The 17,878-nt window shown below is 42.5% G+C and overlaps 1 protein-coding gene across 1 annotated transcript; it reads left to right on the top strand.

Moving 5' to 3' along the window:
- Positions 1-9,751: 9,751 nt before the first annotated feature.
- On the top strand, positions 9,752-12,379 carry LOC308078187 (glycine--tRNA ligase-like; the record flags this gene model as incomplete). Its single annotated transcript, XM_080419311.1, has 1 exon — positions 9,752-12,379. One exon carries the CDS (start codon positions 9,752-9,754, stop codon positions 12,377-12,379), a length of 2,628 nt encoding a protein of 875 aa, XP_080275437.1.
- Between the last annotated feature and the right edge of the window lie 5,499 nt (positions 12,380-17,878).

Genomic DNA, 17,878 nt, shown 5'->3' on the forward strand with positions numbered 1-17,878 from the left:
AATAATAATAATAATAATAATAATAATAATAATAACCAGGTAAAGCAAATACCAACAATTTGACAAATACATGGAATGAAAATCATCTGGTGTAAAAAATATTTCTTCAAGATTTTTATTAACATACTACATACAATGCAGTGCATTGCATGTATGTATGTGTTACAATAAGCTAAATATGATCTAAATAAGAGTCGTACGTTCCGCAGATGCACTTACACACTGTTGTCAGAAGAAGCAGAAGTTTTTCGTGTTTTGACTCAAGTGAAAGGTTTAGTCTGATGATCAAGGTTTATATATGGAGGAAACACAATGTGACTGGGAGCTACAGTACATGACAAGTGCACTTCCTGAAAGTTGGCCAAAGCCCAGGACAGGACCCCTTTCGATTTGATCATCTGCAATAAATCAGAAAGAAAAATGCAGTCAATAATATACAAAACACAAAATAAACTAGAAAAAGTGCTCCTTGGAGCATTTGCGGCATTTTGTTCAAAACGGGCCACTCCTGCAAACATTACCTGTCGATGTTAGCCAATCAGGATGGAATATGAAAAAACAGATCCGTCTTGATCAGATTCGTATGTCATGCAGAATTGGGACATTAGCGTTCATAAGGTGAACAAATTAATTAATTATTTGTAACAGCACGATAATGTGTTTCTATCTTCCAATTTCTTTTGTGAAAATAGCAGATTGTGCGTACGTACATGTGTGTGTGTGTGTGTGTGTGTGTGTGTGTGTGTGTGTGTGTGTGTGGAGGGGGGGGGCATAGTCACTCATGTGGTTAGTGTGTGTGTGTGTGTGTGTGTGTGTGTGTGTGTGTGTGTGTGTGTGTGTGAGTGTGTGTGTGTGTGTGTGTGTGTGTGTGTGTGTGTGTGTGTGTGTGTGTGTGTGTGTGTGTGCGTGCGTGCGTGCGTGCGTGCGTGCGTGTGTGTTGGGGGCAACCATTCCCACTCATGCGGATGATGACTGTAATTTGGCTGTGGAAAAAGCGCTGAGTCGGCGTTGCCTGCCTGTCTTCAGGAAGGTCACAGCATGCCTGTGTCCGTGACTAATGACTTGTATATTCCACATCAGTACTAGCTCATATATATTCTGCACTGTTGTGTTCAAAAACACAAATTAAGACCCTTGTACTATACTAGATTTTTCAAGCTGCTATACGCTGGCTTCAAATGGTCACCGGGTTATGGCCATTTGAAGTGTTAAACACTGCTGTAGTGCTCCATGTGTGCAATTTTGTTGTTGTTTTTTTGGTGTGACTATGCTCATGGCAGACCCCTGAACAGCCTTTTTGCCAGGTTTGGTGAGTATTGGAGCAATGGTGTGCCTGTGGCCACTGGTGGATTACGTACATGTTTTACTTAAGTAAAAGTATCAATACTGCAATGTAGAACTACTCTGTTACAAGTAAAAGTCTGGTAATCAAAATGTACTTGAGTAAATGTACAAAAGTATTGGTATGAAAATATACTTAAAGTACAAAAGTAAAAGTACTCATTATTTCACAAGTATTCAGATGTATAAAATGTATTAAATTTTTTTGAAAATAGCAGATCTACAAGCTCACAATGCGTGGCATCGCGACGCATTGTGAGCTTGTAGATCGGCTATTTTCACGGTGCAATCTTCTGAAAGTTCATGTTTTGGTGTCACTCGCATTGTGAACTTGTTGTGAGCTTGTAGATCGGCTATTTTAGGGTAACCTAACCGTAACGCTCGCCCCAAAACACACTTGCCCCTATTTTTTTCACAGACCGCAAGCCCCCAGTGGTTCTTGTATTCTTGAAGTAGTTGTACTGGGGTTAAGGTTGGGAATAAGTTTAGGTTTAGGCATTGTTTTACTGAGGTTACGTTTAGGAATAAGGTTAGGTTTAGGCATAGTTTTACTGAGGTTACGTGTAGGAATAAGGTTAGGTTTAGACGTAGTTTTACTGTACAGTATATAACTTTTGTCCATCCGGATCCGGACAGTCTTCAGAGCCTGAATGTCCCTTAAGGTTAAAGTGAGATACATGATGTGAACACTAGATGGCAGCAGTGTTTTGTTTTGTTTTTTGTTTTGTTTTCCGTTTTCCATCATTTTGCCTGACATTGCAGATTAGTTCACTTTCAGTTGAAAAAGTCACTACAAACCAAACAACCTGAGGATGCAATGTCCTGAACAGCGTGTCATTTCATTGACTGCACTTAGAATGTAATATATGGCAGAGTTAATAGGAAACTGATATTACATTAATTGTAATTCATGAATGAATTAATTAACTGTCACAGCCTCACAGGACCACTCATGGAAACAAGCGCTCGAGGCTTTTTGTGTTATCCTTTTAGCATATTTGTATAATCGTACCATGTACTACAAACTTGCAAACTGTTAATAAAGTATTCAATCAATCAAAGTATGATAAACATGAAATATTTGTCAATATAGGCCTACTTTGTTTTTCTTTAAACCTTTTATTTAGCTGTCTATTTTTGATCATTCATTTAAATGCATGCATGTATCTGTGTCTGTGTGTGTCTGTGTGTGTGTGTGTGTGTGTGTGTGTGTGTGTGTGTGTGTGTGTGTGTGTGTGTGTGTGTGTGTGTGTGTGTGTGTGTGCGTGCGTGCGTGCGTGCGTGCATGTGTGTGGGTGGGTGTATCATGACATAAATAGTGTTGCCATGTGTGTGTATTATAAGCGACATTGGACTTGTTTTCCTGTAAAGTCCCTTGTTAATATTGGTAGTTGGGGGTAGCACTTTTTTGGGGCTTGTTTCTATAGTGTAGTTGCTTATTTGGGCTTCCCTCCTAAATGCTGTTTAAACCAGTGGTTCTCAAACATTTTCATATCAACGACCCCCAAATTAATATGTATATTTGTCCACGGACCCCCCAATCTATATTTGGTGCCAGGGACCCCTGTGTAAGATTTGTGTTTTTAAAATGTTACATATGTCACTTTTTTTTCAAGATTCTTTTGAAAATAGCAGATCTACAAGTTCGGCTATGTTCAAATAGCCTCTGTTCAAATAGTCACTTCTTTTGGGCTTGTTTTCATACCTGGTTGCTTATTTCTCTTGCAAAATCTGGCGTCACTGGACATAACATTGTGTGTTGTTAACCAACATTTTAATTCATATTTCTTGCAGAGGCGGCCTGTGTGTGATGTCATTGTCGTACTCTATGACATCATCATGCAACGACGTCACAACGACGTCACAACGCCACCTCGGAAAAAGTATAGACATTTCCAAATGTCTATACTTTTACTTCTACTCCACTACATCTCAGAGGCAAATATTGTACTTTTACTCCACTTCAATTATTTGAAAGCTTTAGTTACTAGTTAGGCCTACTTTGTAGATATAAACAAGACCAGGAGACCTGGTTCTGCCAGACCCAGACTTCACATGACGTGTCAGCCTGTGTCTATGCCCATGTATGGACGAAAGGGGGACAGACTTTTATGGCTGGGGCCTAAGGACAAAGTGACCAAAACCTGTTTTTTGCCCATGTATGGAGAAAACAGGTACAAAACATGCCCATGTATGGACGAAAGGGGGACAGACTTTTATGGCTGGGGCCTAAGGACAAAGTGACCATGCCCATGTATGGAGAAAACAGGTACAAAGCCTCATGTAAGCCAGACCCCCTGGGTCCGGCAATTATTATATTATAGAACATACATTAACCACTTTAGCCCTATTTTATACCTCGGCTATTTGAAAATAGCCGATCTACAAGCTCACAACGCATCGCATTGCGACGTGTTGTGAGCTTGTAGATCTGCTATTTTCAAACAATTCAGTACTTTTACTTTTGGTACTTTAAGTACATTTTGATGCCAATACTTTTGTACTTTTACTGAGGTACATTTTGAATTCCGGACTTTTAATTGTAACAGAGTACTTTTACATTGGAGTAAAACATTGGATTAATTTTTCCACCACTGATGCCAACGTAACTCTCTAGCAGGTTTCAAGTTTTGGAGAGGTTGTTTTCAACGGTCTAGTGAATCTGCTAATGCAGTAGTTAGTGTGTTTGCCTCTAGGCCACCACAGTATTGTTCTTGTTACTTTTACAACATGTTTACAGAATGGAATGACAAAATCAGTGATGGAAGAAGTAAGCCCCTATACTCAAATGTTTTACTTAAGTAAAAGTATCAATACCCTATTGTAGAGATAGTATGTTACAAGTGCAAGTTCGGTATTCAACATTTACTTGAGTAAAAGTACAAAGGTATAGGCATCAAAATATACTTAAAGTACCAAAAGTAAAAGTAGTCAAATATGCAGATGGTTCCATTTCACAAGTTTTGAAATGTATAGAAAAAAGTTACTAGTAACCAAAGTTTTCGCATAAAGTACAATATCTGCCTTTGAGACGTAGTGGAGAAGAAAATTGGAAGTACTCCAGTAAAGTAAAAATACCTCAAAATTGCTGTTGACACCATGGTGGAGACAACAAGCTGGATGAGACACCATGTTGTGTGACAGCCAGCCAGTCTCAGCTGGGATCACTGTTTCTCAATGTCAGGTCCGGGGCCCACCAGGGGTCCATATGGGTCTGTAACTCTGTACAAATGGAACCATTTGTTTTTATTATCTTTGGGACCCCAATCTAAGCGGTACCGTACAATTCTTGAATGAATTTAACTCTGAGAGGGTTTAAATGGAAGCAAATTACAGGGAAGTACTCCAGCAAATGGACCCTTACAGGGTCCATTTGCTTCCATTTAAATCCTCTCAGAGTTAGACCCGAAAGGGACCATTTGGACCCCCTGGTGGTCCCCTCCCCTGGCCCGACGTTGAGAACTAGTAGGTGACATGGTGACATCAAACTTCCACAGGGTTCTACTGGGGACATGATGTCAACAGTTTGCACTGTTGACAGTGCACAGTCACTTTTCTTTTCTTTGCACTGCACTGATGGCACTGGTTGAGGACACTGTAACCTGGTGTTGTTCTGCATATAGTGGGATAGCTTAACAAGATAATCGAAACGAAGCGGATAAAAGCGCCACATTTTTTATGAGGCTTCTTTAGGACCTACTGATGGATTCTAGCCTTGGGTACCAAACTTTATTTTGAAAAGTATCCATACAATTATCCATATCAATATCCATAAAAAAAACAGGCCGATTCACTTTTTGGCCTATAACTCTTGAACCCCCCTAGGTCATAGCATCAAAAGTCTTTTTTTCCTGGACTCCTTGGATCATGACGCAACTTCCCATATAGGTCCCGCCCCTTTTCCGATTTCAAGATTTTATGCCATTTTGCGTTATCTTCAAAACACATATTTTGCTATTACTCTTATAATTTAAATCCAAAATTCACACAAATTGGCACACACTGTGTCTTTGGTCATGTGATGTAGATGTATCAGTCCGATTTCTCATATTCCCCTCAGATTGGCTACGATTGGCTTCTAAAATTTGTGGGAGGGTCCGTTTGGCAAAAAAAAATCACAAATCATGAACACGCCGTCCTATCTGCCCAAATTCGTGTCATTGATGAATAAACTAATAAACACAGAGCCAATGCTATTTCACTTCCACCCATAGGGGGCGCAACAAATTCTACAAATATCACTGTTTTTGCACCAAATTAAGTACAAATTGTCTTGTGAGTCAAACATTTGCAAAGTGGTGAATAGTCCAAATTTGATTTGCCACATTTGCAGGTGGAACAGTCCCCTTTACAAGAGCATTTGATCAGCTCTCTGCATGCTCTGGAGACTTCTGGAATTGTCATCCAAACTGGCACCCATGCCTCCGATTCCTTGGTCCATCCACATTCGTGTGGGGAAGGAATAACTTGTTCAGTTTGTAGGCTGGTCGCCCAGATGCCTGCTTGATAAACTGCCCGCTTAACATGCTGAAGTAGTGCATCTTGGGTGGGTGGCAGTTTCTCCATCGACCTTTTCCCATGACAGAAGAGATCTTTTCTAGTCTGGTTGATGGAGATCAAAGGACTGGATTTGTCATACAGGATAATTGTCAGTCTCTCAAGCTTCTGGAACTGCTGACTGTCAACATTCAGCAGCTGGAAGGGATGTTTGGCCAGACTGACAAGTATCTCTGTGACATCATCATAGGCTTGCCAGGCATGCCAAGCTGACTTTCTGCCCTTACTGTGGAAAGCAGATGTTGTGTCACAACCTGACAATGCATGGAACATAGGCAGAGCACGAGATTTTGGCTCCCCCAGAGATTTACACATGATGTTGATGTGGTAAAATCTGTATTTTTTGCCCATACCAAAAGCTACCCAGATGTCAGCCAAAGATTAAATCGAAACTAAATCATGGAACAAGCCTGCAAGGATCACTATGACATCAGTGTCCACAGTACGCACTAGGATCGTTTTTGCTCCTTGCTCCAGTGCATGCCGTACATGAACTAGAATCCTGGTGTCTGCCTCTTCATGATTGCAACAGGTCATGGTACTACTGGAACCAAAAGACGACACAGCTTGCCCTGATGTGACATACACAGCTTTGGATGGTGGCCAGTTGAACTTTTCAGTTCTGGAGGTCAAAAAGGCAAACAGCTCCCTCTTATTTGCTGGGTCACGAAGAAAATCCATCCAATTGCCTGGTAGCTTTGTCTGACCTGACACTTTCCTGTGAACACCGTGTCCTCTCTTTTCGTGGGTGGACTCCTTCAAACTATCTGGGATGTATGTGTCCCATGCAACATCCAACCGCTTGGTTTCCTGCAGCTGCTTCAGCAGATATAAGGGATGAAAACGTCATCTGCATACTCATCGATTGCTTTTTCTTTGAAGCCAATTACAGGAAAACAGTATGGAATATCAAAAGCCTGTTGCACGGTCATTGTCACATGACTCACAAGACCATTTGTACTTAAGTTGGTGCAAAAACAGTGATATTTGTAGAATTTGTTGCGCCCCCTATGGGTGGAAGTGAAATCGCATTGGCTCTGCGTTTATTAGTGGCCCCTCAATGATCAACATTTGGGACAGATAAGATGCTGTGTTCATGATTTGTGCCATTTTTGCCAAACGGACCCTCCCACAAATTGCAGAAGCCAATCGTAGCCAATCCGAAGGGAATATGAAAAATCTGACTGATAAATCTTAATCAAAATGACCAAAGACAAAGAGTGTGTGCCGATTTGTGTGAGTTTTGGACCAAATTTGTAGGAGTAATAGCAAAATATGTGTTTTGAAGATAACGCAAAATGGCGGAAAATCTTGAAATCGGAAATGGGCGGGACCTATATGGGAAGTTGCGTCATGATCCAAGTAGTCCAGGGAAAAAGACTTTTGATGCTATGACCTACGGTTCAAGAGTTATAGGCCAAAAAGTGAATCGGCCTGTTTTTTTTAATGGATATTGATATGGATAATTGTATGGATACTTTTCAAAATAAAGTTTGGTACCCAAGGCTAGAATCCATCAGTAGGTCCTAAAGAAGCCTCATAAAAAATGTGGCGCTTTTATCCGATTCGTTTCAATAATGTAAAAAAATGGGGTTAAGCTTCTACACTAATAGTGCAGGATAGTTGTATAGGCGTATAGCAGATGTGACTTATAGTCATTGGAATGCCTTCTGAGGGCAGCACTCAATTTCATTGGTTCTCGCGCCCGTCCAATCAGTGAGGACGGGAGGCGGGCCGGGGCAGGGTTTTAGGAGGGAGGCGGGAGGCGACTTAATTTGACATTTTCATTGCTGAAGGGGGTTTGAAATTGTCATTGCTGAAGGAAGGCAACTACAGCTAAAGCTACATTGAATTTAATAAAGCTATATTGGATTTGGATTAGCTTCCCTACAGCCTAGATCACCTCCAGGTAAAACCTTTTGCTATCGGCATCAGATGAAACTGTTTGTTTGTGCTAATTTCATTAAGCTAAGGTTTGCTTGATGATGCTGTTTGTTGTAATTTCTTAGCTTTGTATTGCTGTATCTGACAGTAGCTTCCGATATCTGTAAAGGTGACTCTCCACCAAACAGACTACTTCAGACTACAACAGACTACAACAGACTGGCAGTCTGTTGGCAAAAGTTGTCATTTTAGCATGCGTAATGAAATCAGATGACACAACTCTCCACACCAGGAGGGGGCAGTAGTTTGCAATGCTGGTCAGCACCAGTCTGCCAGTGTTGCCAGGTCTGCTTATTATAAGCGACTTTGGGCTTGTTTTCCTGTAAGTCGCTTGTAAATAGTTGCGGGTTGCTTTTGTTTGGGCTTGTTTCTGAAGTGTAGACTTATTTGGGCTTGCTTTCAAAATTATTTTTTAAAAATTGCTGATGTAATAGGGCTCAAGTGGTGAAACTGGTCGCTTCTTTTGGTCTTGTTTCCATAGACCTGGTCACTTGTTTCACTCACAGAATCTGGCAACACTCTCAGCTCGGACCAAAGCATAAACATAGAGCATTTTTGCATTATCGTAGCCTACTGCTTTGTTTTGGAGTTGATCGATTGGTATAGGAATTGAGAGTTGAGATTGAGAATATGGTATCTAGTTCAAATGTGCGACTCGCAAATGTCTCTGGCTTATTTGGGCTTGCTTCTGCACCAGTAGTAGCCCTGAAACATGACTAGCGTTGTGTGATTCATGGCTACACCAGTAGCAGACGAGAGGTCCACTCTACGGAGCCTTTACCCACCCTCTCTCCCCCCTCTTCACTACCCCAAAGTTATCGACGGCATGGTACCCGACCGAACCTGCTCTGTCGGCTTTCAACGTCCCGTTCGACGTCCCGACCCCGACGGCACAGCAACATCTACATCAGGTGGTCGGCAGGTTGTCGGCAAAAGACAATTTCTAACGCCATCCGACGTCGGTGCGGTGGAGAGCTAGCTTAACTTTGTAACTCTTAACTGCTGTGCTGCCTCTGGAAGACTAAAATTCCCCTGCGGGATCAATAAAGGTATCTGTCTATCTACAGCCTTCCACAGGGTTTCGCCTGGGACATGATGGACCAGGGAAACACCAAGGTTCTCAATACTTGGTTTTCTGTTCTTGACTCCCTCCTTTTTCCCTTCTACGCTAAGCTCGTAGATCTTCCTTTTTCGATGAATGTTTGGCTATTCTTCAAAAAACAGCCACGGACGAACCCCCATTTGACACCATGTTTTAACACTTTGACCCCGAATCTACACTGCAAAATCCCATGTGTTAATTTAACTCGGAGGGTACACACTTGGTTCCATTTGTACCCTCTCAGAGTTACAGACCTGTAAGTGTCCATTTGGACCTGGTGGTTTCGGACCCCATGTTTGAGAACCAATGCAGAACACTGCTTGTGATTACACCAGAAGCGTTTCCGACACGTCCCAGAAGTGGCTCGCGAATTCTACACACCAGTTCTATTTGCTTGCAATGATAATTCATAATTCAGATTAGCATTATCTACGTAACGAATTACCTTTCACTATTGTTTCAATATCAACAGAATATGTTCCAGAAAACACAGGAAAATAAAATTGTACTGACTATTTTCACTCTATATACTGCGGCAAAACATTGATGATGCCATATTGATTACGTAAGTTGGATGGACAGATATGATGAAAGACCCACACCAGCATTGGATGCATGGAAGGATGGATGGATGGATGGATGGATGGATGGATGTATGGATGGATGGATGGATGGATGGATGTCAACAGGTTTGCGCTGTGACGTCAGACCAGAACTCCGGTCAGCCTAAATAAGAGTGAAGACAGACAGAGAGAGGCAGGAGAGAGAGACAGAAAAGAAAGAGAGACGGCCGTATAGAAACAGAACATGGGTGGCGTTGATAAAGATGTTCTGGCTCCACTCAGTCAAGCGGATGTCATTAATAAAGCTGTTGCTGCACTAAAAGGAAGGAAGAGAACAATAGAGGGCCCCGCGCAGCCGGAAGACGACATCCTTGACAGAACCAAGATGGAAGATACTCTGAAGAGGCGGTTCTTCTACGACCAGGCTTTTACCAACTATGGAGGGGTCAGTGGCCTGTATGACTATGGCCCCATGGGCTGTGCGCTGAAGAACAACATCCTGGAGGCCTGGAGGAAGCACTTCATCCAGGAGGAGCAGATTCTGGAGCTGGACTGCACCATGCTAACCCCAGAGCCTGTATTCAAGACCTCCGGGCATGTGGACAGGTTTGCCGAGTTCATGGTGAAAGACGTCCAGAATGGTCAATGCTTCAGGGCCGACCATCTCCTCAAAGAGCACCTTCAGAAGCTCATGTCTGACAGGAAGTGTCCTGCACATAAGAAAGCTGAGATGGAGGACGTCATCACTCAGATGGACAACCTTACTCAGCAACAGTTGACCAAACTATTTGAGGACTACCAAATCAAGTCGCCCACCGAAGGAAATGACCTCACAGCCCCCATCTCCTTCAGCCTGATGTTTCAGACGTCTATCGGGCCAGGAGGGAACACGCCGGGCTATCTGAGACCTGAAACCGCTCAGGGGACCTTCCTCAATTTCAAGCGCCTGTTGTTGTTCAACCAGGGAAAACTTCCGTTCGCTGCTGCTCAGATTGGCAACTCTTTCAGAAATGAAATTTCTCCCCACTCAGGACTCATTCATGTCCGAGAGTTCACTATGGCTGAGATCGAGCACTTTGTTGACCCAACTGAGATGGTCCATCCTAAGTTCCAAAATGTAGCGCACCTGAACGTAATGCTGTACTCTTCCGAGGATCAGACCAGTGGCAAGTCAGCCCACCTCATGAGGCTGGGTGATGCTGTGGACAAGGGAGTCATCGATAACTCCATCTTTGGATACTTCATTGGCAGGATCTACCAGTACCTCACTAAAGTTGGTGTGGACAAAAATAAGCTACGCTTTCGTCAGCACATGAAGAACGAGTTGGCCCACTATGCCCACGACTGCTGGGATGCGGAAACAAAAACCTCTTATGGCTGGATAGAGATTGTCGGGTGCGCAGACCGTGGCTGTAACGATCTGCAATGCCACACACAGGCTACACAGGTCCCTCTGGTTGCAGAGAAGCCCAAAGTTATAGATGTCGTCCAGTTTGAGCCCAACAAAGGGGCCATTGGCAAAGCCTACAAAGCAGATGCTAAGCTAGCAATGAAGTACCTTGCTGTGTGTGATGAGTGCTTCATAGCGGAGCAGGAGCAGCTGCTCAGTGAGACTGGAGAGTTAACCTTTGAGACGGAAGGAAAGTATTTCAAACTCACAAAGGACATGGTCAGCGTCAAGCGCTTCCAGAAGACCCTGCACGTGGAAACCATCATTCCCAACGTCATTGAGCCTTCGTTCGGCATCGGCAGAATCATGTACAGCATCTTGGAGCACACATTCCACGTCAGAGAAGGCGATGACCAAAGAACGTATTTCAGTTTTCCCATCACCATGGCTCCATATAAATGTGTTATTCTTCCGTTGAGTAAAAGAGAGGAATTCATGCCTTTCGTGACAGAGTTATCTGACACACTGACCAAAATCGGTGTGTCTCACAAAGTGGACGACTGCTCTGGATCCATCGGGAGGCGCTATGCTAAGATGGATGAGATTGGCGTGGCTTTTGGCATCACCATTGACTTTGACACAGTGAAAAGGACACCCGTCACAGCCACTCTGAGAGACCGCGACTCGATGTCACAGATCAGAGCCGAGCTCAGCAAGTTGCCTGTGATTATCGGAGATCTGGTCAACGGCACGCTGACTTGGGGAGAAGTCTGTCGGAACTACACTGTTTCCCAAACTCAGCTTCGAGACAAAGGGAAGTCATTCCGTTCTGCGCTCCAGGAAGAACTTCGACATAAAGTGAAGGCTTTCCATTCTGCGCAAGAGGAAGAAGAAAAGGACAGCAACCAGAATTCGCCGCCTGCTTCCAAAGCAGACATGGATCGACTGAGACTGAGACAGTTAGAGGGGGAGATTTACACCCTGGCGGAGGAGAACGCCAAACTCATCAGAGCAGTTGTTTTGGCCAGTGAGAGGGAAGAAATTATCTTGAGAGAGAGGGAAGCTAGAAAGCAGATCGACCCTGTGGTTGAGCAATCATCCTCCAAAACAGACTTTGAAGATCTGAGACTGAGACAATTAGAGGATGAGATTAACACTCTGAAAGAGGAGAACGCCAAACTCACCGTCAAAGAACTTCTTTGGGACAGTGAGAAGAAGGCTTTTGAAGAATTCAAACCCAAAGAAAAAGGCAGGATCGAGAATTTGATGGGCATCTTCTGGAGGAGCTCTGCACCCTCGGAGGAGGCCATGAAACGCGCCAGTCTGAAAAAGATGAGAATGGAGAGAATGCTTGGGGCTTTGAGGAGTAGGATAAAGAGATGGGGAAAGAAAGATCAGAACAAAGCAGATGGACCTGACAAAGGATCTGCGGAAACAGAGACGGGAGCAGAGCATGGAGGAGGAGGACAGGCAGGAACGTGAGATGTTTCTGTGTCCTGAGCTGGACTGCATCGGGAGAGAACAACAGCAACAACAACAAAGAAATTACTTTTGCCAATGACGCTTTGGAAGAGCATCCCAACAACAAATGCAAAACGAGTAAGACAGAACTATCCAATCAGGCACAAGCTGTCCATCCGGCCTATGACATATACAACACTAGCCAATTACAGCGCTCCTAATCCAGGCCCGAGACAAACGTCACATTACCGCAATACCACAGTTATGTGATGCGTACCACTCGCGGGTTTGAGCTCATTTAGAGATCGTTACCGTCATCTTTTTTCATCTTTTTTTGCTGGTGGAAACTCCAGTAATTGCTCATTCTAATCAGCACCGTCCAGGGTGGGTGGGGGAAACGCCAAATAAGTGCTAACGGTGTAACAGGGTACATACGCTACATGGCCCCATCTCCCCCAGGGTGCAGATTCCAGGAGAGAAGGACAACTTTATAAAAAAAAGTTGTCCCCTCCTGTTAATTATTTCAAAATATGTTTTGTAATTGAAATTATATTATGTAATAAAATCCAACTCCACTTTTGAATCCGTTAGGGAAGTCTCCAGGGAGTTGTGTGAGTGTGGAACTTTCAGGGGTTAAATACCGTAGTTAAGGTATAATGCATGGAGAGTTACTACCATCTAGCGGACTATCAGGGTTATTGCAACGAGAGAGTTTGCGAAGTCCGTTTAGCAGTATTAAACGTCCTAAAACTTCCGATTGGTGCGGGAGTTTACTATGGATATTTCATTATACTCAGGGGCAATATACCTATTATTGGTATGGCACTTTATTGCTGGTGAAACTGTGATAATGTGAAATACATTCAACCTATATTTCTTCCAAAGGAAGTTGCGCCGTACAGGGCTTATACGCATGCGCCAAACGTGTTGTTCAGTGTGAAATAAGTTTGATGAAGATTGGAGGGGGAATTGGTATGTACGGAGTTATAAGCTGCAAATATAATGTAAAGTTGTTCCAAATATTCCATCTATACAAGTTTTCCTTTCCGTAGTATGCTATGCTCATTATTGGTTGCTTATGTGTGTTTATATTTCTATTTTCAACAGTTATATTACCTATGAGAACCTACGACTGCAAACTACTGTGAACAAAGGACTAGCGTGTGTTTACTAGGCTAAAGCTAGCCGCTCATATACGCAGACTGGCACATTAGGCTTTGGGTATACTTTTATTGTGTGTATTATGTGTGATTGTGAGTGTGGAAGGCATATAAAGCAAAAAGACACGTCCTCTTTTGTGTGGTTTATTGTTATAGGAAATAATCGTTGAGGGATTTTCATACCTACCGACCATCGAGCCCTTTTACGGAGGGATCACACTCCCAAGATAGGGAAGAAATAGGCCTGTTTTGGTAAAATCTGTACAGTGAGTCTTCAGTGTGAATAACGTTCTTTCTAATAATAAACGTTGCATTGATCATACATTGATCATACATTGATCATATCTATAATGAGTCTGCATTGCGAGACTTTCTAATAATCTTTCATTGATCATATATTGATCACATCCGTGTGTGCGTGTGTGCACGTGTGTGTACGTGTGTGCACGTGCGTTTATGTGTATGTTTGTGTGTGTGTGTGTGTGTGTGTGTGTGTGTGTGTGTGTGTGTGTGTGTGTGTGTGTGTGTGTGTGTGTGTGCGTGCGCGCACATGTGTGTATGTGGGTGTGTGTGTGTGTGTGTGTGTGTGTGTGTGTGTGTGTGTGTGTGTGTGTGTGTGTGTGTGTGTGTGTGTGTGTGTGTGTGGGGTGTGTGTGTGGGTGTGTGCGTTTGCAGTGATACAGTACTCTTGCTGGTAGATGTGAACACCTGTGACTGTGAATGAAGTCAACCTGCACAGATGTAAAGCAAATCATATTACTACTACTAATACTAATAATAATACTGATGTATTATGACCTGCTTTTCATCTGTGTATAACACTGTTACTGATACACAGGTGAAAAGCAGTTATGCTAAATATAATAATACTAATACTAATAGACCAATTATTTGTTTACCAACATTGAGACTGGATGCACAGGTGATTGTTTCATACAATCAATTCTCAACCTGTTGTTTCGGGGTGCGCTGGTTTCAGCACACCCCAACCCCCTCTTGTGTGTTGGCTAGTGCTGCGCGCGCTAGCGAGACCTGACAGAATGGGTTTGACGCTTGCGCAGTATGACCCTTGCAACCAGTGTGACGACGTCTGTTAAGGGGTCTATACTAATTACTAATTAATCATGAAGGACTTCTTTGAAGAAGGACGTTGACTTCCAGAGGTTAAATGAGGACTCAGAAACAATATCAATATTTGATCCAACCCTCTACCAAGCTTATTGGACCAATGCCAAATAACACAGAGTTATATTATCACCATTCACCAACACCACACAAAGATAAAACCTACGGTTTTCAATCATACATACACTATAAGATGAATTGTTCACATACCTTACCCACTATTGGCCAAAAATAGATAAAGTAATAATTTGCTTCCCATTTTGCAGGGTTGCATTAACATGCCAGATGTTTACATAGATTCCAGGTTGAAAATAAAACATGACTGTGTATACATGTTTTCAGATAACATAAACAAATAAAATCAGTAAGTCAAATATTTAACCTCAGAGGTAACGTTTTAAGGCTAACGTGAGGAAGGTCTTACAGTCTTTTTTATGCTTATTGTGGTCCTTGAGCAAATCCAACAAAGTGTTAGGGTCAGGTACGGCTTTTATTAATGTTCTTAAGCAGTCAATAAACTGTGGACAAGTTTCTTATAAGCACTTTTGTCTTATAATATATAATTGACAGAGCAACTTTCACTTGCAGTGGAGTAATATTTGTCTGGGACGGGTGTATCCATACTTTGCCTCAAGTACTGGGGTCGAGTTGTCCAACACGAAATACAAGCGTATATACGTTGTAAAATATAATAATTCGTACTGAGCAGTTTAACACTGCTTGTAAAATCACATTTACTGTAACTAACTGTAGTGTATGTGTGATGAGGAACGGTTATACAAAATCCTAATAAGGTGTTCGCTATTTGTGACAATACTTCTCTCATACTGGCCTGGATACCAGGGTTCTCAAAGTGACCAAGGGGTCCTTGAGGGGGTTCCAGTAGGTCCCTATAGCTAAAATATTGGTAACATTGAGTGTGCAATGGAACCACATGGACCTGTAAGGGTCCATTTGGTTCCATTTCCACACTCTCAGAGTTATACGGGGGTCCTTGGAATAATACATAGTAAAATCATTGAAACAAAGACATTTTTAAAACAGTGTTACTGTATATTGGTGTTTACTGTGCGTGTGTGTGTGTGTGTGTGTGTGTGTGTGTGTGTGTGTGTGTGTGTGTGTGTGTGTGTGTGTGTGTGTGTGTGTGTGTGTGTGTGTGTGTGTGTGTGTGCATGTGTGCGTGCGTGTGCGTGTGTGTGTGCGACGTGCGTGTGTGCGTGTGTGCGTGCGTGTGTGTGTGAGAAGAACTACAGTAACAAGAGCAGAGAAGATAGGCCTATATGTCACAAGGACCTTGAGAGGAGGAGGTTGTGCATTATCAACATTTTTATTGTGGTCATTATATGAAGTTATAGGTTTCTCTAACATAGTGAAGAGCATAGCAGTCGTTGTAAATTACAGAGAGAGAGAGAGAGAGAGAGAGAGAGAGAGAGAGAGAGAGAGAGAGAGAGAGAGAGAGAGAGAGAGAGAGAGAGAGAGAGAGAGACCTATATGTTCTAGGAGAAAAGTGTAAATTCACATTATGTGTGAGTTGCATTCAAGTTGTGATCAACTGAGGGACAGCCAGTTGACAGAAGAGCCAACAAACTCACTAACTGCTGCATATCACTGTTATCATTGTTTCATTGTATGTTATTCACTTGTTCTCATTATTACTATATTGCTTGTTATTCATCATTGTTGGGTTGTATATTATTCACTTCTTGTCTGCGCACATAATGCTGACTTGTTTTATGTTATGCTTTGGCAATGTTATGCATATTTTATCATGCCAATAAAGCATTTTGAAATTGAGAGAGAGAGAGAGAGAGAGAGAGAGAGAGTTGAACTTCGGCAGGGATAGCCGCATGACTCGTGGTGTTATGGCTCACATACTCACATTGTGAAACAGTGAGTCATACAGCTCATGTGAATGAACACATGAATGATTATGGACCAGGAACACGAGTTACATCATTGTACAGTTAGGTTTAAATGCTCCGAATGTGAATGGGCTGTGTGCACAGCAGCCATGTTGGAAATAAATTACTTCATAGGTGTTAGGTGTTAGCAATGATACTAAAGAAGGCTCTGTTACATTTAGTGAAGCACAAGTGGTTTTCAAATCTTTTAAATGCTAGGACCCATAACTCTGAGAGTGTACAAATGGTTCCATTTGTACACTCTCAGTTACACACCCGTAAGGGGCCATCTGGAACCCCCTCAAGGAACCCTGGACCACACCTTGAGACCCACTGGTGTAGCAGAGTGCTTCCAGTGAGAAAAACATGCACAATCAATATCAGCACCCTGACTCTGTTGTTTGACCAGAATGGAACAGAGCCTTCATTAGTATCATCGTGGTAACACCTATGAAGGAAGTAAGGAAGAGGCCCAATTTCTTTCCAATATGGCTGCTGTGGCGTAGAGCCTACATTGGCCCACACAGAGGCTAAACCTGTATCACTGAGACCCCTTAATAGTGTAGAAGCTTAACCCCATTTGTTTACATTATTGAAACGAAGCGGATAAAAGCGCCCAATTTTTTATGAGGCTTCTTTAGGACCTACTGATGGATTCTAGCCTTGGGTACCAAACTTTATTTTGAAAAGTATCCATACAATTATCCATATCAATATCCATTAAAAAAAACAGGCCGATTCACTTTTTGGCCTATAACTCTTGAACCATAGGTCATAGCATCAAAAGTATTTTTCCCTGGACTCCTTGGATCATGACGCAACTTCCCATATAGGTCCCGCCCATTTCCGATTTCAAGATTTTCCGCCATTTTGCGTTATCTTCAAAACACATATTTTGCTATTACTCCTACAAATTTGGTCCAAAACTCAAACAAATCGGCACACACTCTTTATCTTTGGTCATGTGATCAAGATTTATCAGTCAGATTTTTCATATTCCCTTCGGATTGGCTACGATTGGCTTCTGCAATTTGTGGGATGGTCCGTTTGTCAAAAATTGCACAAATCATGAGCACAGCATCTTATCTGTCCCAAATGTTGATCATTGAGGGGCCACTAATAAACGCAGAGCCAATGCGATTTCACTTCCACCCATAGGGGGCGCAACACATTCTACAAATGTCACTGTTTTTGCACCAACTTAAGTACAAATAGTCTTGTGAGTCATGTGATGACCGTGCAACAGGCTTTTGATATTCCATACTGTTTTCCTGTAATTGGCTTCAAAGAAAAAGCATTTGATGAGTATGCAGATGACCAAGCGGTTGGATGTT

This window comes from Gymnoscopelus braueri (genome assembly GCF_963280865.1).
Source record: "Gymnoscopelus braueri genome assembly, chromosome: 22".
Classification (NCBI taxonomy): domain Eukaryota; kingdom Metazoa; phylum Chordata; class Actinopteri; order Myctophiformes; family Myctophidae; genus Gymnoscopelus; species Gymnoscopelus braueri.